This window comes from Talpa europaea (genome assembly GCF_964194135.1).
Source record: "Talpa europaea genome assembly, chromosome: 16".
NCBI classification, from domain to species: domain Eukaryota; kingdom Metazoa; phylum Chordata; class Mammalia; order Eulipotyphla; family Talpidae; genus Talpa; species Talpa europaea.
The window spans coordinates 46,419,565-46,443,648 of record NC_140084.1 but is presented as its reverse complement, the minus strand read 5'-3'; the positions used below and the strand labels follow the sequence as shown (position 1 = coordinate 46,443,648).

The window sequence follows — 24,084 nt, the reverse complement described above, 5'->3', positions numbered from 1 at the left end:
TGCTCCCCTCAGCAGTGTGTTTCAGTCAATCTGCCTATTCTCTTCCCCACTCTGTCTCTGGTGAATCCTCTCATCCCCTGCATCTCTGACCTGTACCCCAGCTCTTGTATGCATAAATAAGTAAATCTTGAAGGAAAAAAAAAAAAAAGAAATTGTGGTGTGGGAATATTACTCAGCTATTGAAAAAGATAAAATGGTGTCTTTCTGGACAACATGGATAAATTTTGAGGAGATGGTGCTGAGTGAAATAAGCCAGAAAGTGAAAGACAATTACTGATGATTTCACTCATTGGTGGACTATAAGGAATCAAAGAAGACAATCAGACAAAATGCAAAAAAAAAAAAAAAAGAAAAAGAAAAGAAACTCTTAGGCTCTGTGAAAAATACAATGGGTACCCTAGGGGAGGGGAGGGGAGGCAGGGAAAAGGGGTAGAGGAGTAGAGACCATGAAATATGAGCACATGTGAGTGTGCCATTGTGCCTCCACATTATACAGCTTTGTAAATGAACAGCAAGAAAATAAAAGGACTGAAAAGGAAGGCTTAAGGGGAAGAGGAGGAGACTGGAGACAATGGAGAAAAGGATGGGGAGAGGGGGCGGAGGAAGGAGGAAATGAAAGCAGGAGGCAGGAGGGGAGAGAGAGGAGGAGTCCAGGAGGAGAGAGCCGCTGAGGCTGTGAAGTCCTGAGGATGAGGTGTTAGATCACCAGTCCCTGGAAGAAGAACATGTTCCTTCCCACAGGGCTTCTGTTGGTCTGTGTCTGCTGGCTTCCCCATGTGGCAGGTCACCAATCTAAAGGTGAGGGGCAGTGGGACAGTGTCTGTGGGCTTAGATATTCAAAATCTCGGTCTCAAACTTTTGCTCCCTATGTCATCAAATCTGAGGTGACTTGGAGGGTGAGTGTCCTCTTTCAGGCATCCTAAGAAAGAAAAAATATGCACTCTGTACTTTTCAGGTAATTCCATTTCATAGACAGGATTCACTGAAAGGCTTTAAAAACCAATCAGTTCAACTCATATGCATTAAAGAATTGGACTGGGAATTGGAATGTTCTATGAACAGAAGACATATTTTTGGATAATCAGGCTGTATTTTAAGAGCCTGAGGGAGAGGTTTTTAAAATAACACAAATTTTGGAGAAGCCTCTTTTCTTCTTTCACCAAACGTATATTACCTTTACCAATTATAAGGTGACATTTCATTATGAATGCATCTCTTAATGTGCTATTACCCACTTAGCTGTGAAAAACAATGTTTTAAGGAATGGTTGAGAGCAATCATTTCTCAAGTAGTATACTGCTATGTATTATTTCAGTCATCTTTGCAAAATTAACCTGCTAATCAAACACAGTCTATATCAACACTTTAAGAAAAATATTCTTGATGTAACTACGAACACGGATTCCTTATCAGTGAGAATTTTTATTTTATCCTTAGTGAAAAATAACACTTTTGACTTGGACATAGTTTTTTAACGAGTTACTGCATTTGTACGTACATAAAAAAGAAAATGTAAGTGAAAGAAGTTCTTTAGACGGTCCTAGAATATCTCCACCCTCACTGTGTGGGATCCTGAATGATCACTGTCATATTTTTCCATGTGATTCTTGTTATTGAGTTTCGGTGACTGCAAAACTTGCATTACAAGCGCCATTTATATTTTGGGGGATCCAGAGGGGATGATAGCCCAGAAATCCTGTGTGCCCCTGTTATAGAGCAACCCCGATATTAAACGGGTTCCTGGCTGTGGGTCCTCACCCTGGAATTAGCTTTGGGACATCCTTTTCCCCCTAACACCCCCACTCGCCAAAGGCTGAAGACTCCCTGCCTTCTCCACCCCACTTCCTTCTGCTATGTCTGTCTCATTTCACTTACCATAAAGCCCTCCATTTGCATCCATGTCATCACCTTCTCTTTGAAGACTGAATAGTTTCCATTGTATGTAGATACCATATACATTTTCTTTCTCCATTCATCCACAGGTAAATATTTAGGTTGCTTCTTGCCTTGGCTTTTGCTATTAATGCTCTGAAAACAGGAGTACAGATATTTCTTTGAAATCTGGATTTCAATGATTTTTGGATAAATCCCCAGAAAGTGGCATGACTGGAACATATTATAGTTCTTGTTTTAATTATTTGAAGACCCACCAAACTTGCAAATTCCCACCTAACACACACCATTGCAAATTCTCATCTAACGCACACCAATATTCTCATCAATCTCATGAGGAAGGTATAATTATTGCCATCACTTTATAGAAGAGAATCTGAGGCACAAACTGACCCCTGTGTCCAGAGTCACATAGCTAGCTCATGACCACTGGGATTTGAACTGAAGAGTCTGAGAAAACATATTTCTTTAGCAACAGCTCTGCACTCTCAATTTATATTGTGAATGCGTCCTTCTACTGGAATATTTCCTACTAGTAAGTGACTCTTTCATTGCCAATTTGATGTAACATTTTCTACTTTCAGGGGCAGAAATAGTTTCATTTTTTTTTTTTTACAGATTGCGTGTTCAAACTTCACACAAATGCACACCCAAATGCCTGTGTTCTGATCTTAGAAAAGAGCAGTTGAAGATCTGTGAACAATGGACAGTCCATTTACTATGAAATGCCATAATTCTTTCTTTGAGAATTTTGTATCCTCAATATTTGCTAAGTACTGTTCAACTTGATTTCTGGAGCAAATTCTAGTGGATACAAGTTCTCTGTGGTTTGTGAAAATCTATTGCCAACTTGAATTGGTCTTCTCCTACCTGGAAGAGGAGAAAATAATTATGATTATTGTAAGAAGAGAAATCTTTATCATTGCAATAAAATTGTTACCATATGTTAAGGGCTTGCTGTGTGCTGAGCTCTGACATAAGTTTTCATTTAATTCTCACAACAAACCTATAAAGTTAAATGGCAAAGACCCTTCTTCAACAGATGCTAAAACTAATTTGATCTCATTCAAAAAGCAAAGGACGTTTAAGTAAATGTTTGCTTCCAATTGTACCTCTAAGACAGTACTAAAAACAAATAGAATAAAATAAAACAAAACAGAAAATGATGAGTTGATAATACACACACACACATACCCTGTTTTCCTATTATAGCATGGTTTATTTTGTGGAAAGTAAATCAACTACTTTTGTCTCCTGAATATTTTTATTTTAAAAATAATACTAATTTTTCCTTAACTGTATTTGGAAATACAAATAAAACAAAAAGAAAAATTAGAAATCACCCACAATCACACTACCAGAAAAAAACTATTAAAACTATTGAAAACTACTTTTGAAATTTTGATGCTTCATCTTCAAAATATTGTTATTACTACTGAGATAGAATTTGGTAAAATATTTTATTTTTATTTTATTTGAGGGTAAATATAGTGAAATAAATATTTGTTGAAAATTTTGTCTTTCTGGAGACTATCCATCTGTATGTGAGTTTATCAAAATTCTTTTATTTGAGTTTCCTTTTAAATGTTGTGGCAATGTGAGGTTGTTGAATACTGTATTTCTTTTCCTTGATGGAAATATTTTCATGAAAAAATACTATTTTATATTCTTGCATGTCAGATAAAAACATGTTCCAAGATAAAAATAGTTAAGGAAAAAAGAAGTGGACAAACATAATTTTACTGTTAAATTTTTGAGTGATCAAATAATTTATTACATAAAACTTCATAATATGACTTTCTTTTTTCCCCAAAAAAATAGAATCTTATAGACATAATGAAATAGACAATGCCTTTGTCACCTAAAAATAAAATACATATTTTTCCATATTTATTTGTATATTCATATTCGTTGATACCTATGTTATAAAATTGTGTTTTATTTTAAAATTCCCTTAGAAGTAGATGTTTTTGCATTGATTTCTACTTTTTTTTTTGCTATTTTTGGCCATGCATAAATGAACATTTTTAACCTGAATGTTATTCCAACTAAAACGAAGAAAGTACAGAAGTGTTTATTGTGATGAGTATTAGTTAACACTGAGGAATAGGGGAGGATATTCTAAGTTATATGATATTGAAAAAGAGGAAATAATTCATAAACCTGCAGAAAATAGCAAGCAAATAATTTTATGACTGTATACTTTAAAACTCCTAGGAAATTTAGTCAAAATCCCTGGTTTTAATGGGAGAATCTATATGAATGGATATCTAAGATGGAAATAGTCAATAGTTTTTCTCTATATGGGTAAGAACCAACTAGACATTGATGGAAAAGGAATTTACTCTGTTTCACATCAATAAAAAACACACTGAAGTTAAATCAGCAAGAAATGAACAGGACTTAATGTACCCTTGAAACAACATGGGTTTTTGAAGTTCTGTATTCACGGATTCAACCAACTGGGGAAAGGATGTTGGATGGTTGAATCAGGGGCTATGGAACAGGCACCCACAGAGAGATAATTCTGTAGGGATTTTTAATTGCACAGTGCTCAGTGCTCCTAACCCTCATATGGTTCAAGGTTCCAGTGTAAATATTGAAATCTCATTAAAGAAAATAAAGCACCTTTTAAGCAATAGAAAATCATGTCATGTTCTTATTTGGAAGGCACAAGAGCAGTGAAATAAACATCACCTTCAAATTTTATTTTTCAGGAGCTGTCACTTATTTTGCAGAAGTCAAAGGTAAGTTGATCACAAAGTTTTTCTTTTCATTCAGAAAACTTTTATTATTAAAGTGTATTTTCTTTTATAACAATGGGGAAATCAGTAGGGCTTTTGTTCCTGGTGAAAATTTTTTTCTCTTTTCTCTCTTCATCAAATTTGATATAAGTACCTTGTAAACATGAAGAAAGATCAGAAATAAAAGTCATCCTGAACTTTCACTGACACTTAAAGGTTTCTATTCTTTAATTTCTGCCAATCTAATAAAGAATGCATAATTTTTAAATTCACATAGAAAAAATTTCCTACAGTAATTAGAAATTTTATGAACAAAAAATCATGTCAGGTAGATAAACACCTCGTATAATCAAACATTTAAACAAGCCCTAAGATAGTGATATAAATAACATGTCAGCCTAGAGTCAAAAAATAATATTACCTGAAGCTTGCTGCCTCCAAATTCTGCTCATTTTCCCACTATGCTATCTTAGCTCTCTAATCATTTCAAGAAACTTAATTAAAAGTATAGAAAAAAGCCCAGGACATTGTAGAATCTAATATACAATAACCGTATACATGTTTAAATAGTGGTTGATGTTTAAATGTACAAGTTATTTTATTGTATCATCAAGTTGTCCTTATCAAATAACTACTTGGAAGAAAATAAAGTTGCAGCCCAACCCCCCTCTAGCATCATACACAAAATTAAATTTCCATTAAATAAAAATGAAATGTACCAGAAGCAAAATTACTTAAGAAGAAAAGTGGAGAAAAATATAGGCATGTCCTCAAGACCAAAAGATCTTTTAAAATCAGACAACCAACTGTTTTAAAGGTTAACATTTAAAAGGAAGAACTAGAGTCAAAATAAGGGGGGGGATGCAACTGCATGGGGAGTATAACCAAAATGAAAATGCATACATTGTACAAAGATGAAAAATGATGTAAGAATTATATAAAATAAAATATTAAAAAAATAAAAGGGTGGAATCCCCAAAAAATAAAAAATAAAAAAAAATAAAAAGTGTATACATGCTTCCCACTGGTGAAAATTCAGGAAAAAAGAGCACAATGGTGGAAAAACGTGAATGACTATTTTCCTTTTAAGCCAATCGCATTGATATAAAAAGTTTATGTAGGTTTCCACCTGATAGTCTTGCTCATAGAAACAAATGCTTCTCGAAGGATTTGCCTGCTTGGAATGTTGCTGTGGCTTTATTTATTGAGGGGGGGGAAAACATCTGAATGTGGAAAATATTGAATAAATGGTGTCCAAATACATATCACAGAATATGAATTGAAATTAGAAAGGAGATAGAGTGACAGGACTGAAAAGGGTAACTTTGACAGGATTTGTAGGATGTGTTAAGTTAGGAGTTCATGTTATGGATGTAAAATATGGTTCATTTGAGGAGGGAACAAAAATGTGTGTATGTGTGTGCATGCCCCTGGGGGATATATATATATTTATTATATATGTATATATGTATATTTATTATATATGTGTATGGTTACTTTAATATGTTTTATGGAGATATATATATGTTGTACCAATTGATTTATATCCATCTATCCATATATACAGACATAGATTTATCTATCTGTTTGTCTGTCCATCATCCATCTATCTTGATCTCTATATCTGTCTCTCTCTATGTCTCGGAAAGACAGAGGCAAAGAGAGAGAGATCTATATGGGTATGGAGAAAAGTGTGGATAGATACAAACTAAGCTATTTATACACACTATCTGTGCCTGTGTCTGTGTTTGATGGTGAAAGAGGGTGAAGAAACACAGTTCATGGTGGGAAGTGGTTTAGCACATCAATGTCTGCATTTATGTTCCTAAATTTGGGGTAGATTCCTAGAACTAGGATTAAATGCAAAACAAAATTTCAAGACCACTGATGCCATGGAGAAGAGAGGAGCAGCAGTGGGGGATAAAATCAATCACAGTCATTAATAGGTGCCCCACAGCCGTGCCATAGAATGACTGAGCACCCTGAGGGAAAATCTCCTGCAGTGGCTCAGACCCCATGGTGGAGCAGGGGGGAGAGTGACCTCTCCACTTACACTGGCAAAGACCCATGATTCTTTTTTGCTGTTTGCTTTCTCCAGATGGCAACTGTTCCTTTCCATTCCGCTATAGAAAAAGAACCTTCTATGACTGCATCAAGTCGGAGACAAAACACAGCTGGTGTTCCTTAAACAAGACCTACCAAGGATATTGGAAGTATTGCTCAGAAGAAGGTGAGTGTGTGACCTCTGAACACTCCAAGGTGGTGATCTTGGTTGCCTGAGGTTCAGGGAGCTGGACCAGGGGATTCTGGAAAGGGAAACCACGGTCCACAAAATAGTGACAAGGTTTGCATAATTCTCTGACTGAAAATCACATTGCCCCAAAGATAGATGATGTAGAATCCTCCATAGACCACCCAACACCTAATACTTTCCCATATGCTTTTGAGGTGTGTGTGTGTGTGTGTGTGTGTGTGTGTGATGGAAAACAGGAGGTGCAAAATGGAAAGATTTCTTATTCTGGTTGCTTCTTTCTTCTCTGTAGACTTTGCAAAATGTGTGTTTCCCTTCTGGTACAAACGCCTGATCTACTGGGAATGCACAGAAGATGGGGATTCATTTGGGAAAAAATGGTGTTCCCTGACCCAGAATTATAACAAGAACAATATCTGGAAATATTGTGATTGATGCTGAGATCTACAGGGCAAGGGGATGAGGAATCTAATTATTCTCCTAGGAAAGAATCTACTCTCTTTGTTGGAAGAGGGGGAGACGGCCCCTTGATTGAAAGGTGGTTTCCCCCACCCCCTGACACATGAGTTGAAGGTAACCTGTATATTAATAACTTGGGGTTTTCATTATGGGCTATGGAATTTTGATATGGGAACCTACTTTCTAGACTTAGCACTTTTACATGCTGCTGTATGAAAAGAGCCCCTTAAAAAAAACCTCATGGAGGGCCTCCCTGGTGGTGCAAGGGGTTAAGCACCACACTGTGAAGCAATCTGCAGCCTCTGCAGCATGAGTTCAATCCCCAGCCAGCCAGGGAGAAACCCACATGGCGAGACAGACCTCTCCTGTCTCACCTGCGGCTCCCCTCAGCAGTATATTTCAGTCAATCTGCCTGTTCTGTTCCTCCCTCTGTCTCTGGTGGATCCCCTCACCCCCCACATCTCTGGCATATGCCCCAGCTCTTGTATGCATAAATAAATAAATCTTTAAAAAAAATAGTCATAAACTTTGGGTGATAATGATGTCACTGTGGGTTCATCAACTGTCACAAATTTAACCACTCTGCTGGGGAACACTAAGGGTGGGGGAGGCTTGCATCAGGGGACCAATGGGTCCATGGGAAATCTATGTCCTTCTGCTCAATTCTGCTGTGAATTTCAAACTGCTCTAAAAGTATAGTCTATTAAAAATGCATTACCTTAATAAAGAATATTTTTACGCTGATAGGTAAATATGATTGTCACTATTCTCAGAAAATGCAAATCAGGTGGATTAACCAATTTTCAAAGACTTGCAGGATGACAAGACTCTTAAAAATATAAAAAAAGGTAATAAGATAAAAAAGCTAAACAGAAATCCAGAAATTCCATTCCTGGGCATATACCCGAATGAATTGGAAGCAGGGACTTGAGCAAATACTTTTGTGCCTGTGTCCTTTTTAGCATTATTCAGAATAACCAAAAGGAGAAACAAATCTAAGAGATTAACTGGTACTGCTGTCAAATACCTTAAATTGGCTCTCAGCTCTTCAAAACTAGAAATACTTATTTCTCATAAACACATATTGTTAGTACAGAGGGCATTTTATTTAACTTCTCTACTTCTGAACGCCTCTTCTCTACCATTGTTTGACTCTTCTTTTAGTGTAAAGATTGCTTAAGTACATCAATCCTCACTTGATCCAATTTACTTTGACTTGTTGCTATTCATGACTTTTGGGTCATTTTTATCTTAACTCAGGCAATGACAAATACTTGACACTGAATTGGGTGCTTAGAGTTTACCTATTGAGAAATCAAAAATCTATTTTGTTCATTTGAACAATAATTGCAGATGTTAACTATTGCAAACAAGAATATAATGAAGAGTTTAAAACTAATGAAATGTGTTAACTTATCCAATTAGCACTAAACTACCATTTTTTTTTTTTCAGGATAAATGAATACCTTTTGGTTAGCCAAGTAAGGGTGGGATTATCTCATTTAGAAGACTTCAGTTACTCAACTCTTAAAAAACAACAAATTCTAGTGAAGGCTGTTCTGTCCAACTATGAAACACTGATCTTAAACAAGTCCCATAAAGAAGTAGTTAAGTTACTTAGTTATCGTGTCCCCAGCTAACAACTGGAAAACCTGAGATTTGAAAAGTGAGCCTGTTTCGTATCAACCCTCATATATTTTCCACAGGTTCTAGAACTGACATTGCAAGTAGAATTTCTGAATCCAAACCCAGGGTTCTCTCTCTCTTCATTTTGGCACAAGCTAAAACTGGACCCCACATGCTCTCCTCTCTGCTAGTATCATTGGTTAACATCTTTCTATTTCCCTGTGATTTGCAGGCTTTATGGGACAGCTGGCGAACCAAGTCCAGCTTGGCCACCTGGTCTGTTTATGACCTTGGTGTGATTTTTCTTTCATCTTCATCTTAACCTCCCAGTAGAGCAGGCAAAATACCAAGATTGGTTCTGAAAAATATTTCATCACAGTTGATGGTGTACCTTGGGGCACAAGGACTATTAACTTGAGCAAGAAAAGAATAATGGGTTCTCTGTGATGTTTGCAGAGCGTCGGGTTCTGAGTCTGTTCAGAGTGTCCATGGCCAAGCTTGCAGGGTGAGTGTATTTCTAGAACTGATCTCACCCACTCCACGTATTTATTACCACCTCTACAAACTCATGACCAGTCAGGGATATCACTTCCCATTATCTTTGGGAGAAGTTAGAATTAGAATTAAGAGCGTGAAAAAGTACTCACAAAAAAAAAAAGACAGTTAAAATCAAAGATGCACAAATATTACCTAATAATGAACATGAAAGCAAATATCTGCCACAGATAGCAGCCAATGAAATAAAAGATGAGCAGTGCCTCCCTGGTGGTGCAAGGAGTTAAGATGCAACCTATGAAGCTATCTGTAGCCACTGCAGCATGAGTTCGATCCCCCAGCGAGGGAGCAACCCACATGGTGCAGCAGACCTCTCCTGTCTCTCCCGCAGCTCCCCTCAGCAGTGTACTTCGGTCAATCTGTCTGTTCTGCTCCCCACTCTGTCTCTGGTGAATCCTCTCATCCCCCCCACACCACTAGCCTGTACCCCGGTTCTTGTATGCATAAATAAATAAATATTTTTTTAAAAAAATTCAGATTACTGGCACGCAGGCTAAGAAAGCAGGGCCAACGCCCGAAGCCTTGGAGGTAAACAGCAGCAGAGACAAAGTTCTGCCTTTAGGATGGATGGAGTAAGATCCGAACCTGTGACTTGGAGGGGCCAGGCTTTTCATGGAGCCTCTTCACCTCTAAGACCTTGCTAACCAAGGGTAAGAACAAGATGTCGAAGTCAAGATGCCTGAATTGCTTCTATGCTCTTCCACTTCCACAGGACCCATGTAACCCGGACAGATGCTTTGACTTCTTAGAGCCTCAGTTTCCCCAGAGGTCGAAGCAGGGATGGGTGGTCCCACATGTGGTGGTTGCTTGAGACTTTGCTCAGCTGGTGAGGATGAAGCCCTAAGATGGGGTGCTACTGCTTCCTCATGGTTAATAGTGGACCTCGTTACCTGCAGGGAGCTGGAAGGTGGTGTATAGATACACGTGCCCAGCAAAAACGTGCAAAGCAAGGAATCCTATGTCAGGCAGGAGCCACTGGGCTTCTGGCTCCCTGCCCTTATCAGTTTCTCCATTTGTCTAGCATTCATTTTCTCATCACTCTGAGACAAAGGAAAATGTGTTTCTAGCCAGTTCCTGGTCCCCATATGCTGGCAGATGGAGAACCAGAGGATGTAATGTCTGGAAGGATCTAAGCACAGACAGATGCTGAGGGATGAGTGTTAAACTCTGTCCTGACGTCACCTTGGATTACCCTGGAGATGGGGGGCATCAGGCCAGCTACATCCAGGATACCCACCTTTTTCTTCTCTCTCTCATGAAGTGCTCTTGCCTCTCCTTCTCTCTCCAGATCCCTGGATGCTGAAGAAGGGAATTCCAAATGGGACCAAACCCAAACCTGGGATATGTGACTAAGATCTGTCCTTTCCAGGTACCGGCTGGCCATGGGCTCTGTGCATGATCTCCCAGGGCTCACTTCTGCAGGAAAACCAAACTGGAGTCCTCTTTTTGGCTGGGATTTCATTTAAAAACAATAATAATCACGGGAGTAAATGATATCAAATGGCTATGAAAGTAATTGGCAAGATATCGAGCAGGGGCACTCGAACTTTAGCAAAGGTGGGGAGGGTGGGGAGCTCATCCCACCCCCAGGGCTTCAGCAGTTTGGCTGTGGAGCCCAAGATTTTGCATTTAAAAAAAAAGATTTAAAATTTTTTAAATTGATAGATCTCCCTGGTGGCCTAGGGGTTAAGTCTCAATGCTATCACTGCTAAAGCGTGAATTCAATCCTAGGCCAGGCTGCTAACCCACTCGTGCTGCAACAGACTGCTCCTGTCTCGCCTGCTGCTCCCCTTAGCAGTGTATTTCAGTAAATCCGCCTGTTCTGCTCCCCACTCTGTCTCTGGTGAATCCTTTCAATGTCCCCCCCCCATTCTTCTATAACATAAAAAATAATAATAATAAAATTAAAAGAAAATGAAGTTAAAAAAATTTTCATTGAGGAGGGTCAAACAGAATCAGATACCACATTTGCAAAAGGCAGCTATAGAACATTCTAAGATCCACATTGTTCATTTTTTATGCACTCTCAGATTTAGGGCATGGGAGAAAAATACTATGGAACAAATCCCTGAGCTGCGGGGGAGGGGCAGGAATTGGAGATTATAAAGCCAGAGGCAATGTCCCTACAGTACAGACAGTCTTCAGGTAGTTGGAGGTGATGAAAAGACGGACCAGCTGGATGTCCCTGGTTCTCTATGTGTCTGTGCTGAATGCAGGTGAGATGGCAAGGTGTGGGGGCTGGGGGGAAGAGAGGACAGAGGAAGTAGGAGAGGCATAGAAGGCAGTGGGTTTTGGTAAGAAGAGGTCCAAGGACAGATTCCACCACTGCCTATAATGTCTTTTAAGTGGTTGGTATAGAAGAGCGTATTTGAGAGCCCTGGGTTCCAATCCTGGTTCTGTGAGCCTGCTTGGGCACAATGCTGTCACCTCCCCTTTCTATGGGGATTATGCTGTTACAGTTCTTTCCCTGGGTGTGTGTTCCAGGGCAAGTCACTTTAAGCCTCAGTCTTCTCGTGTATAGAAGAGTCAAGATCCTCTTTAAGAAAGAGGGAGCTTGGCAATCCTGCCTTAGGTGACCCCATGGATGGTTCTGGAGGACACCACACCAAAGGAAGTAAACCAGTCACAGAAGATCAAATACTGCACAGCTGCACTTATATGAAGCATCTAACATGGTCAAATTTGTAGAAACAGTAGAATGGTGAATGAAATATCTAACTCATGGAAGGAGGGTGAGAGGAAGGAGGGTAGGTAGTAAGTTCCAGTCACACAGGATGATCAAGCTCTAAAGATCTGAAGGCTAACACGGAGTTACAGTACTATCACAAGCATTTAAAAATTTATTAAGAGATAGATCTCATACTATAAAAAAAAGAGAAAGAGAGAAGAAAGGGAGAGCTTATTATGTATTGCTTTGGAAAATTCTCCAAGATCCGTTAAGGAAGCAAAGTTCAAAATAAGCTGTATGAGGCTAGGCTATGTGGGAGTAACGCATCGTTCATACAGGCACTGGAATATTCATAAACTGGGGGTTTCACAAGGATTGCAAATTTGGTTACCTGTTCAGGGGGTAGGGAGAGGGAGTTCAGGGATGGCTGGAGGGAATTTGTATGCTTTGATTTGTTTTTTAAACCCTATAATGTAGGGCCTCCCCGGTGGCGCAGCGGTTGAGCGCTGGGTTGTGCAGCTGCCCGCAGCCCCTGAAGCGCCAGTTTGATTCCTGGCTGCTCCCCGGCCACCAGAGGAGGGTCCCACATGCGCGCAGACCTCCGCTGCTCCCCTCAGCAGTGTACCTCGGTCCATCTGCCTGCCTTGCTCCCCGCTCTGGCTCTGGTGAATCCTCTCACCCTCCCGCGCTTCTGACTGTACCCAGTGCCTGTATAAATAAATAAATCTTTTTTTAAAAAAAGAAGTTATAATATATATATATTTAAGATTTATTTATTTATTTATACAGGCACTGGGTACAGTCAGAAGTGCGGGAGGGTGAGAGGATTCACCAGAGGCAGAGCGGGGAACAGAACAGGCAGACCAACAAAATACACTGCTGAGGGGAGCAGCTAGCGCAGCAGGAGAGGTCTGCATACCATGTGGGACCCTCGCCAGCGGCTGGGGATTGAACCGGCACTGCTGAGGCTGCAGGCAGCTTTGCAGCTCAGCGCTCAACTGCTGCACCACCAGGGGAGGCTCATTTTTAAACCCTATAAATTGCCTTTTTGGAAGACAAATTTAGCAGAGAACATGTGATCTTTAGTTCTCATAGTGTTACAGGGAGGAATGAGGGGGACCACATGATCCCCAAAACTGCCCGCTCTAAATAGGTTCTGCCATCTGCCATCTGCCACATCAACAAAAACATACAGCAGTGCGTAAGACCATCAATAGAAAAGAAAAATTAATATAATTAGTGTGCAAAAGAGAAAAGAGAAAGAGAAAAAAATAGTTTCTTTTTTCCTTTTTTTTTTTTTTTTTTTTGTGGGACCCTCGCTGGTGGCTGGGGATTGAACCTGCACTGCAGAAGCTGCGGGCAGTCTCACAACCCAGCACTCAACCGCTGCGCCATCAGGGGAGGCCCAGAAAAAAATTGTTTCTAAATGAAATATCCAAAGTTACCCATCCCCTTATGGGTAAATGCCCAGCCAAACAGGGTTGGTCCAAAGGAGGCCCACTGAGGCCTTGAAAGCTTGCCACACAAGTATAAGGCACCTTCTGGTGGGGACCCATAGGAAAGGGGCAGAAGGGGTCAGGCAAGCCTGGGAGGAAAAGCAAGCAAAATCAAACTCCAAGTCAAGATAAGGGCTGCCACTGCCAGCCTCCCATGGGTCTCTCACCCATGTCTCCTTTAAGTGTCTCTTTCCACGTCCCCCAAGTCCCTGGTACAAGTCCAAGACCTAGAAGCAAGTATGGTTTCTTTTTCAAATGTCTTTCTGCTCCAAATGCCTCCTCCAGTCTTCTTCTTTTCCCATCTCGCTCCTCTTCTTACTCCTTTTCTTCAGCTTCTCAGCCCTGCTTGGCTCCAGCTTTCCTTGGTTGGGGCAGGGAACCCAGACCCTTGGCTTTCCCTGGGGACCACCCTGTTACAAAAGTTGTCAGGATCCAGAAAGGGTAGAAAAGGTAGATTTTAAACTCCTGGACACTGTCCATGTCTTCCTTCCAGCCCACACTCGCCAGAAACACTCAGGTAGAGGGACAAAGCACTGTAGCCTGGAGATCCTGAGGTACTCGGGGTACCTGAGCAAGAGGGCTTTAGAACCTATTTTAAGAAGTTGGCTCCAGTAGGGGTGTTGAGATGACTGGTGTTCATATAACTTTGGATGCTCTTGGAAAGAGCATAAGAGGTGCTCTTAAGCATAAGAAGCATTGGAGGTCATACTATGACTGGAAAGATCAACAAATATCTGAAGGGGAGGCAGACTAAAGAGAAAATGAGTAATGAGACAGCCTCCAGCACTCATTTCAGCCAAGGAAGAGTCTGTGATCAGTCATTTGTGACGTTGTGACCTTGCTTTGGCCCATGTTTACACAAACTTCATAACCAGGCTTGTGACTACTAATTTTCTCAGTAGCTCAGCCGTTAACCTCCTCTGAGGCTGACATTTATTACCAGCTCGATCCCAAGACCAGGTGCCTTCTGTTTTCTTTCTCAGGACACGCCCCCCCCCCTCAGCCAGTCGTGATGGTGGTGATGTTTCATAATCAGCCATCATTCACTGGAAGAGGAGGAAGAAGAAATGATTTTTTAAAAAGTCACATTTGGCCAGAGGTGTGTGCAATGTGATAATGACACAAAGTCCATGAGAGAGGATCTGGAAGGATTTGGTCACAGGCAGCATTATTGTTAGCAGCTGAAATGGCAAAGGAACAAGTCTGGGAACTCCAGGGGCTGAAAGAAATATTATTCCCTGGAATCTGACAGAGTTGGGCTACCCACTGTTTTTACTCTGCGGACACTGTTTAAGTGAAGCTGTCTCTCAGTCTTTTTTTGGTCAAGTGAGGAGAGAGTTGTGGAGATGAAGGACAGTAGAAGTGAAAGCTTATAAAAATGAAGGGCCATGATGGCAAACTTCAGAGAGCAGGACTCTCCGAAGAAAACTCACCCAATGCTCGTTAGCGTTCACAGTGAAGTATTAACTCCCATGGTTTTATCCCCAAATGATCCACTCTCACCATTTGCACACGGAGACAAAACCCTCTGACAGGGTTTGACGGTTCAACAACAGCGCCTCCTAGTGTCAGGATTAGCTTAAAGCCTCATTTTCTGGAGCCCAAGTGCAGGAACTGCTTCTTAGTTCTATGGTTTGGAGGAACAAATGATTTTTCTCTCCAAGCCTCCAATCCTGTACCTACAAATGAAGATAGTGATAATGTAGATCAATCCTTTATAATTATAATGTATATAAGTATAATTTTTACTGATACTGACTTAACAGGAGTTGTACAAACATCAGCTTCTGAGAAATAATTAGCAGAAGGCTCCAAGGATAGAGGCCGGCAGGTAGGACACCTGCCTATTAGTCGTTTATGTAACCATGTTTCAGAAAGTTGAATCTCCTTAGTTACTTTCGAAAGAGCTGGGTGGCTGCGCTAACAGGGACACTGGACTCATGTGAGCCTATAAATTAGCTTCCCTATAGAAAAGATTAAAAAAGAAAAGTGAGGCATGTGGGTTAAGGTGTTTACACAGGAAAGAGACAGTTGCAATATCAGTATGGTGTTTGGAAAGGGAGTTGACTTCCTGACTTTGAACCTACTTCCCATGGATTGGTGGGAAAGCGGGGGTGTCATATAATTTCTAGTCATTGTCTGTTGCCTAAGTTTTCTCATCAATAACAAAAAAAAAATCATAATAGGCAAAACCTGGAAACAACCCAAATGCCCAAAAATAGATGACTGGATCAAGAAGATGTAGCATATATACATCATGGAATATTTTACAGCAATCAAAAAGATAACTCATGGGACTAGAAGGAATTGTGCTCAGTGAAATAAGCAGAAGGAAAAAGAAGGAAAAAGAAGAATATTGGAGGGTTTTGCTTATAGCAGGAATATAGGAGAACCAAATAAGATATCAGTGTAAAAAAAACAATAACAGTACAAAACACAACAAAGCAAACATGGACAATTATAAATCAGAGACATACTGCAGGGGAGGAGGAGGGAGAGGGAACAGAGGAAGGAGGGAGGAGCACAGGGGACTGAGGTGATGGTGCACAGGTGCATTGGTGAAGGAAACTCTATGGGAACTCCACCTGAGGGGGTGGAGGGAAGTAAATATTGTTTAAAAATGAACAATGATGTAAAAAAATAAAAGAAGTTAATATAATTTTTAAAAAGGTTAAAAAAAATAACCAAAAAACAAAATCAAAAATCTTTGAGGTGGGGAGAAGAAGAAAGGTCTAAGCTGTAATTTCTCTTTTATGGGGCTGTTGTGAATTTCAAATGGGGGCAGTGACCAGAACACAGGAATTGACTGGCGAAACATGAACAGATATTATTGGATAACAGGCCTAACTATTTTTCTTTCTCCTCTTTAATCAGGTCTAATCTAGCTTTATTTAAAAAAGTTATTGAAGTAAAATTGGTTATCAACACTATATATGTTCAAAATATGTTACATCTCACCTACCACCAAAGCACCCATAATCCTCCAGTATAATCATTGGGTTCCATCCCCTGCTGGTAGGCTACGTTGTACAGATTTAAAGGGTTTGTTCTGGTTTAATTTTTTCCCTTTGCTCCATTTGTTTATATCCCACATATGAGTGAGAACTTCCAGTATTTGTCTTTCCCCATCTAATTTATCTTGCTTAGTTAGCATCATCCTCTCCAGTTCCAGCCATGTTGTCAACAATGGCAAGATTTCAGCTTTTTTATAGCTGAATAGTATTCTTTTGGGTGTACATACACATTTCCTTTATCCACTCACTCTTAAATCTCTATCCAAAGAATGCAAAAACTTTAAGTGGAAGGAATTATGCACTCCTGTTCATTGCAGTACTATTTACAACAGCCCAGATATCGAAACAGCCTACATGCCCAATGACAGGTGAGTGACTAACCTGATATTTACAGCAGGGCCATGACCCAGACTGAGACTCCCTGAAACTGGCTTGGGGCAAAAAGAGCAAAATGTTCTAGGAAGCACAACAAAACAAAATCGCCTAGGCTTCTGGGACTGTTGAATGTCCAACACTAAACAAACCGGTTGACATATGGGTAAATGCACCCTCTAACTTCATACTGATGGAATTTCAATTAATGGGTAGCAGTTGAGTGAGATTGGATAAGATGGATTTACTCTAAATTCAGTCAAAGACCCTTGAAAGAGTTGAAGCTCATACCTGATTACCAGGACTATAGGTAGGCTTGAGGCATCCCCATCCCAACATTAGAAGTGATCATAGATGATGCAAATGTGATTTTCCTGGAGCAGGAGAGTTGTGGATACATGAACTTCAATGCACTTTGAATAGTCATTATTCCAGAAATGGAGTATTTTGGGAGGTGGTCCAAATCTTATCCCTTTTTTTTCCTCCTTCAGATTTTGTTGCCCGTGTTCAACCTCCTGCTCAAGGTGAGGAGATATCTCTTTATCTGTTAGCATTTCAAATGTTAGCCTTTACCCATGAAATAACATATTCCTGAAAGTTCCTTGCACTTTCCTGCCATTTTACTCTTTCTATTGATATTTTTCTGGCATAAAATGCCCTCCATGGTCACAGCAGCAAATCCTATATTTCAAGATCTGGTCCAGTCCAGCTTCCCTGATTTTATTTCCTGCCCCTTCAGAAAAGAACTCTTTTAACTGTTCTAAATAACATTGGCATTTTTGTTACTTTTAATAATCTTCTATGTAGAGACATCACCAAATACAAAAAAAAAAACAATCCACTTTTCAGCTGAATTTTTAAAAAATCAATTTTTTTTTTAGTAAATTTACAGAGCAGTGTAAACATCACCACAATTCCAATTTCAGAACATCTCCATCATCACTTATCTATTTGTCATCACTCCCCAAACCCATCTCCAGACCCAGGCAACCTCTAATCTACTTTCTGTCTATATAGAATGGTCTTTTTTAGATTTGTTCATTTAAGTGTGATCTTTTGCATCTGTTTAAGTTAAACAGTTAATTCTGGAACTCATGCCAACTCACTATAGGTAACTTTGCCTCTGGGTCTCAATTCTTGCAAGAGTTGAACCAGACCCACATGTAAATAACTAGTCTTCAATTTCAAACTCTTGCTCTCATGAAGTTGGGGTTTTTAAGAGAGTGATAAGAGAAAAAGATAAAATAAAGAAGTTTTTTTTAAAGATTTATTTATTTTTATACAAGAACTGGGGTACAGGCCGGAGGCACAGGAGGGTGAGAGGATTCACCAGGGACAGAGTGGGGAGCAGAACAGGCAGACTGACTGAAATACACTGCTGAGGGGAGCAGTGGGCACTATAGGAGAGGTCTGCCACGCCATGTGGGAATCTCCCTGGGCGGCTGGGAATCGAACCCGTGCTGCAGAGGCTGCGGACAGCTTCACAGCACTGCGCCCAACCCGCTGCGCCACCAGGGAGGCCCTAATGAAGTTTAATAATAATAACATGCAGACCTCCTGTCTACATGAAGAAATCTAACAAAACTGAGCAATTTGCCACATGACTTCATTCATGTACCATCTTTAGGAGCTTAACTAAGACAAGAGGATGGAGATAAGATGGGCTAAAACAGAAGGGCAGTTAGGGAGCTTACCAAAGGAGGCCAGTAAACAAGGGTATGCAAGTTGAAGCTCTGCTTTCTCCAGTGAAAAGAGATAAGGAGATTAGATCTAACCACCCTTGCAGAAATTTACTGTAGATACCTTTTTCAAAAGCAACCTCCACACAGCCTTCAGAGCCCCTCCCGTAAAATCAATCTTTTGCCAAAGACATATTTTGGGGTGGCAGATTTTTGCTCACTTGCAGTGACTGTTTTTGATGCCCAGACACAGGGAGTGGTAGTTAGGGAGACCAGCCATGGACAAATAAATGGGAGGGGGAGGGGGCGGAGACAAGCAAGGTGCAAATAATTGTGATGGGTGTTTAAAAGTCAATTCCCTTTGTAAACTTGTCCCACATTCAGCATATTTGGTCTTTTTCAGATTTCCGTAATTGTGTCTTTCCTTTTACTTATCGCAATGCAATCCATCACAAATGCATCTCCATCCACAGTGATTATGACTGGTGCTCTTTGGACAAGGATTTTCAAGGCAGGTGGCGGTATTGCACTGGGAATGGTGAGTAGCCCAGTGATAACTAGGATCTCAGAAGCCATTGGTTGCAGTTGATTACATGATTTCTTGGTGTCAGGGAAACCTGAGTTCAAACACTGACTTTTGTTCATGTTTTATCCCCTTTGAATAAAAAGTCTGGTGTGAAAGAAAAAAAAAAAAACAGTATGCACTCTTATTTTAGCAATGGTTAATCCTGTGTCTTTCTTCCTATGTTACTATTTCTCTGTCTGCCCCTTCCTTTCTCTGCAGACCCCCCAAAGTGTTCCTTCCCGTTCTTATTCAAAAAAGAAGTCTTCCACCACTGCACCAAGAAAGGCTTTGTTCTGAATCGGAGTTGGTGTTCCTTGACAGAAAATTACAACGAAGATGGGAAATGGAAGCAATGTTCTCCTTACCAGTAAGTTGACTGGGGAAGGGTGGAATGGGGGCTCTGCAGAGCTCTTAAAGTGGGAAATCCTCTGTAGTAATGAAAAACGAGGCTTGGGGTCTGGATTATCTAGTATTAAGTTAGACCAAGGATCAGTCAACATTTCCCCTGCCCGGTTAGGGACTCACTAATTAGCATTTTAAGTTTCACACACCATAGTCTCTCACATACAAACAATAAACAATAAAAAACAATTAAAAATTAAAATAAACAATAAAAAACAATAAAACAAACAATTAAAAAGACAGTATTCCAATAAAACTTTATTTATAGATCCAGAAGTTTTCACCTCCTATAATTTTCAGGTGTCACAAATGATTAGCCACCTTTTGATTTTTTTAACCCACCATTGAAAAATGAGAAAACCATTGAGTCAATTTGAGTCAAAACCATTGAGTCAAACCATTGAGTCATACATAAACAGACAGTGAGTTGCGTTTGACCTCTGGGCTCTACTTTGCTGTTCCCTGGCTTGTATAATCTGTCCTTGGCCCCCATGCTGATGAAGAAATGAGATTATTTACCCTGGAAAAGTAGACATGGAAGGAGAAAGCAGGGTCAACAGACACTGGTGATTTCACCCATCTCAGTGCTCTTGAATTACAGTGAGGCTTTTGTTGAGTTCTCAGTAGTGTCTCCTTTAACCATGGTGATGACCTCAGGAAGTGATAAGAGATGCTGTTATTCCCATATAGAAATGAGGATGCGAAGGCTCAGGAGGTGAGGTTATATCCAAACCCGGTGCCATAAGCCATTATCTTAATGAGATTTGGTACAGTAAAAATAATTGGTTCCACTAAATTAGCCCCACCATAGGTTCTGTTGTGAGGTTTGTCCACTCATTTCTGTCCCCATCAAAATGCCATTTGTATGGACATTATTAATATATTGTTAAGATGAGAGTGGTGCATCTTAGCTAATCAGCTAGTAAGAGATAAAGCCGAAAACTTGGTCCGGACTCAATGGAGGTTAACATGAGTATTCCTTCCAACTATGCATCTATCAAAATTCATACAGTCATTAATTTGGAAATGCCTTTGGGAGTCATTGCCTACAACATCACTGACACACGGATAAAGACCCATGGGGGGGGGCCTCCCCGGTGGCGCAGCAGTTGAGCGCTGGGTTGCGAAGCTGCCCGTGGCCTCTGTGGTGCCGGTTCGATCCCCGGCTGCTCCCCGGCCACCGGAGGAGGGTCCCACATGGCGTGCAGACCTCTCCTGCGGCCCGCTGCTCCCCTCAGCAGTGTACTTCGGTCCTTCTGCCTGCTCTGCTCCCCACTCTGGCTCTGGTGAATTCTCTCACCCTCCCGCGCTTCTGACTGTACCCAGTGCTTGTATAAATAAATAAATCTTTAAAAAAAAAAAAAAAGAATAAAATATAAAAAAAATAAAATAAAATGAAATGGAGCATTTATCAAGAACAATTATTTAAAAAAAAAAAAAAGACCCATGGGGGCATTTCACTCAAATCTAGACAGAAACACAGTTTTTTCCCCTATTTTCATTGCAAATCTAGAATGCAGCCACTTGACCTTTCTAATTGGGCTTCCAGAACAGTTACAATTTGTGGGATCCAGACATAATTTAGATATATGCAAGGATTGGAAGAGTGTCCCATTTTTTGCCCCCAACTAACTTTGTTGAACCTTGAAACTTCTCTAGTGTTTGGCCAGTAGTGTTTAATTCTTGGTTAGTGTAGGGCACCAACTCCTTGCTTGCCCAGGTTTTAGGAATCCAGGTCAGGAACTAACTACATGCTTTCTTGGAGCGGCAGGAGATAAGATACAGGTAGGAGGGACATTTATAGCATCTACCGCCCTAGGTGACCCCCTCAGGTCCCCTTGGGCAGACTCACTGGCACCACCATCCCCACCCCCAACCAGGCAGCAACGACTGCAGCAATCAGTAGTAGTTAGTGGCCATAACCTCCCCAGGCTGGGGCCACAGTCTCAGTGCCTACTCAGTACTCAGTCGGTGGCAGTGGGTGATGGCAGCAGGAAGGCCCAGTAGCAGTGTTTCCCATAAGTGCCCCCTCCCCAAGGCACCCTATTAGCTTTCATATGACTTATAGACAAAGCTGGCACAGGATCAAATCTATGCCTAGGTGACAGAACTGTTTTTGTGCCTTTGAACTACACATCAAGGTTACATATTATTTACTGCTCTCCGCACAGGCAGACTGCATCTCAAGGTTACATGTTATCTGCTAGGCACCTATGCTGGAAGGTCATGGCAAAAAACAATCCGAGAATCTCTAAGAAAACTATGCTATTTCACAGGCCCTACAGTTAATCTGAAGTTTCACGTTTTGGTCAAATGCCAAGAAGGCTCTCTGGTTTGCAGCTTGGCTTTGCTCACCAGCAGCCAGGGAGCTGCATGGGTGCTCAGCTCTGGCCAGCCAACCCCATCATGCTGTAGTTATTGTTTCCCCTGGACACCTCACATTCCTGAAACACTGAACCAACTCATGTGTGCCTCTCCAATGGAGTTTGGTTTAACAGTGAGAGGTTTATTTTTTCTAATAAATTTATTTATGTATACAAGAGCTGGGGTGCAGGCCAGAGGTACGGGATAGGGGTGAGAGGATTCACCATAGACAGTGGGGAGCAGAACAGGCAGACCTAATGAAATACACTGCTGAGGGGAGCAGCGGGAGAGACAGGAGAGGTCTGTTGCACCATGTGGGTCAGCTCCCTGGCCAGGGATCAAACTCACACTTCAGAGTGGCTGCGGATAGCTCGTAGTGCTGAGACTTAACCAACTTAACACTTGCACCACTAAGTAGACCCTAACAATAAGAAGTTTAACAGCTGACCACCACCTGCGCCAGGGCAGGTATATGGCCATGCAGGCATGTTCACCTATCACCAGTGCTCTCCTGCCCATCACAAGATGGCGGTGGTCCAGCTCTAAACCTCCATCTTACACCAGCTTTGCTCCACCACACCACGTTCTAAAAAAGAGTATGAAAACAGTACTAAAAATAGATACATGGGTTGATATTTAATGACATGGGTAATGTTAGAGGTAGCTATCTTTAAGAAACATAACCACTTAAAAACCCACCCAAATATTTGTTATAAATATAGAAGAGAAGATTCTGGACAGGCAAGTAGGAGGAAATGTTAATACTCGTCACTTTTGCTTTAAGTATCTGGCAAATTCCATATTCTTACACTATCTTTATATGATGTCTACATTCGTAATTCTGTGCATGCATATCTTTCATTTTTAAAATATTTATTGACACAAGTCATATGTGAACAAATGCCCATTTAAATGTTGGAGCAACATGATTTTAGGGAGCAAAATGCTGTTGCTTCCTCTCATACTCCTGTCAACTTAAAAATTCAAGAAGCAATTAAAAGGCAAAGCATACTTACCAGGATCAAAGAATTGTCACTGGGTATATAAAGATTCTAGTAGAAACCTAAAATGTGCTCCAGAAGGGACATAATCAGGACTATTTATGGGAGGAAAAGAGGAGGATGAATTATGTGTTTAGGGAAAAGAGAAAATGAATGGGGTTATATGGTATTGGTGACCAATTCTCTCAAAGACATGAAAAGCAAACTAACTGATAGATTGTATCCTCCAGCTAAGAATCCATAATCATCAGTTCTCAACTAACTCTTTGCTTAATGGTTTCTTAAAACAATTTCTTTTGATCTAGTACAAAAGACTGTGACCAAGTTCAAAGGTCCTTTAACCCCATCGAGACAAAGCAGGTCATGCAATTTCTCTGTAACGGTCCGCCAGTCCCATATTAAAAGACTTCACAAATGACAACTTTTCACACAGAGTTCTGCTGCATTCACAGAAGAAGAGACAACTAGAAATTCATGTTGTGTCCTTCCAGTACATGCTACACATTTTCATGAATACAAATTTTACGGTCTTTTTAAAAGGCAAAAGATGTATGCAATCTGAAGAGAAAGCAGAGTATTTAAGGTGTTTTAAAACATAAATGAATTTGCTATACACTTTGTTCTGTGACTTGGTCTTCACTGAAATATATACATTACAGATTTTCCATGTGGATGCAAAAATCTACCTCATCATTGTTCATACTTTTCTTAAATTTCATTAATATGGACATACCACCCCCCCATTAAAGTATAATTTGATTATTTTTTAAGTATTTTGATGTTATGTTGACCAAATGGGCACCTTCTGCATTGATTTGTGAATAAGTGTACAAAGGCATTACTATTTTTACTGGGTGAAATCATTGGACCACAGGATGCCTACATGTGACATTATTACAAATTATCCTGTCAGTATTGTGAGTTTGCTCATTTTTAAAAACCTCCCTAACTTCACTAAATGATCACTTTAACAAATTTGTTCAAATCATGGACAT

At 40.4% G+C, this 24,084-nt stretch overlaps 2 protein-coding genes across 2 annotated transcripts; both read left to right on the top strand.

Annotated features, from left to right (window-relative positions):
- Positions 1–725: 725 nt before the first annotated feature.
- Positions 726–7,323, top strand: LOC311186078 (binder of sperm protein homolog 1-like; the record flags this gene model as incomplete). Its single annotated transcript, XM_084256966.1, has 3 exons — positions 726–798; positions 6,736–6,867; positions 7,181–7,323. 3 exons carry the CDS (start codon positions 726–728, stop codon positions 7,321–7,323), a joined length of 348 nt encoding a protein of 115 aa, XP_084113092.1.
- Positions 7,324–17,067: 9,744 nt separating this feature from the next.
- On the top strand, positions 17,068–19,693 carry LOC311186076 (binder of sperm protein homolog 2-like; the record flags this gene model as incomplete). Its single annotated transcript, XM_084256963.1, has 3 exons — positions 17,068–17,074; positions 19,161–19,295; positions 19,542–19,693. 3 exons carry the CDS (start codon positions 17,068–17,070, stop codon positions 19,691–19,693), a joined length of 294 nt encoding a protein of 97 aa, XP_084113089.1.
- Between the last annotated feature and the right edge of the window lie 4,391 nt (positions 19,694–24,084).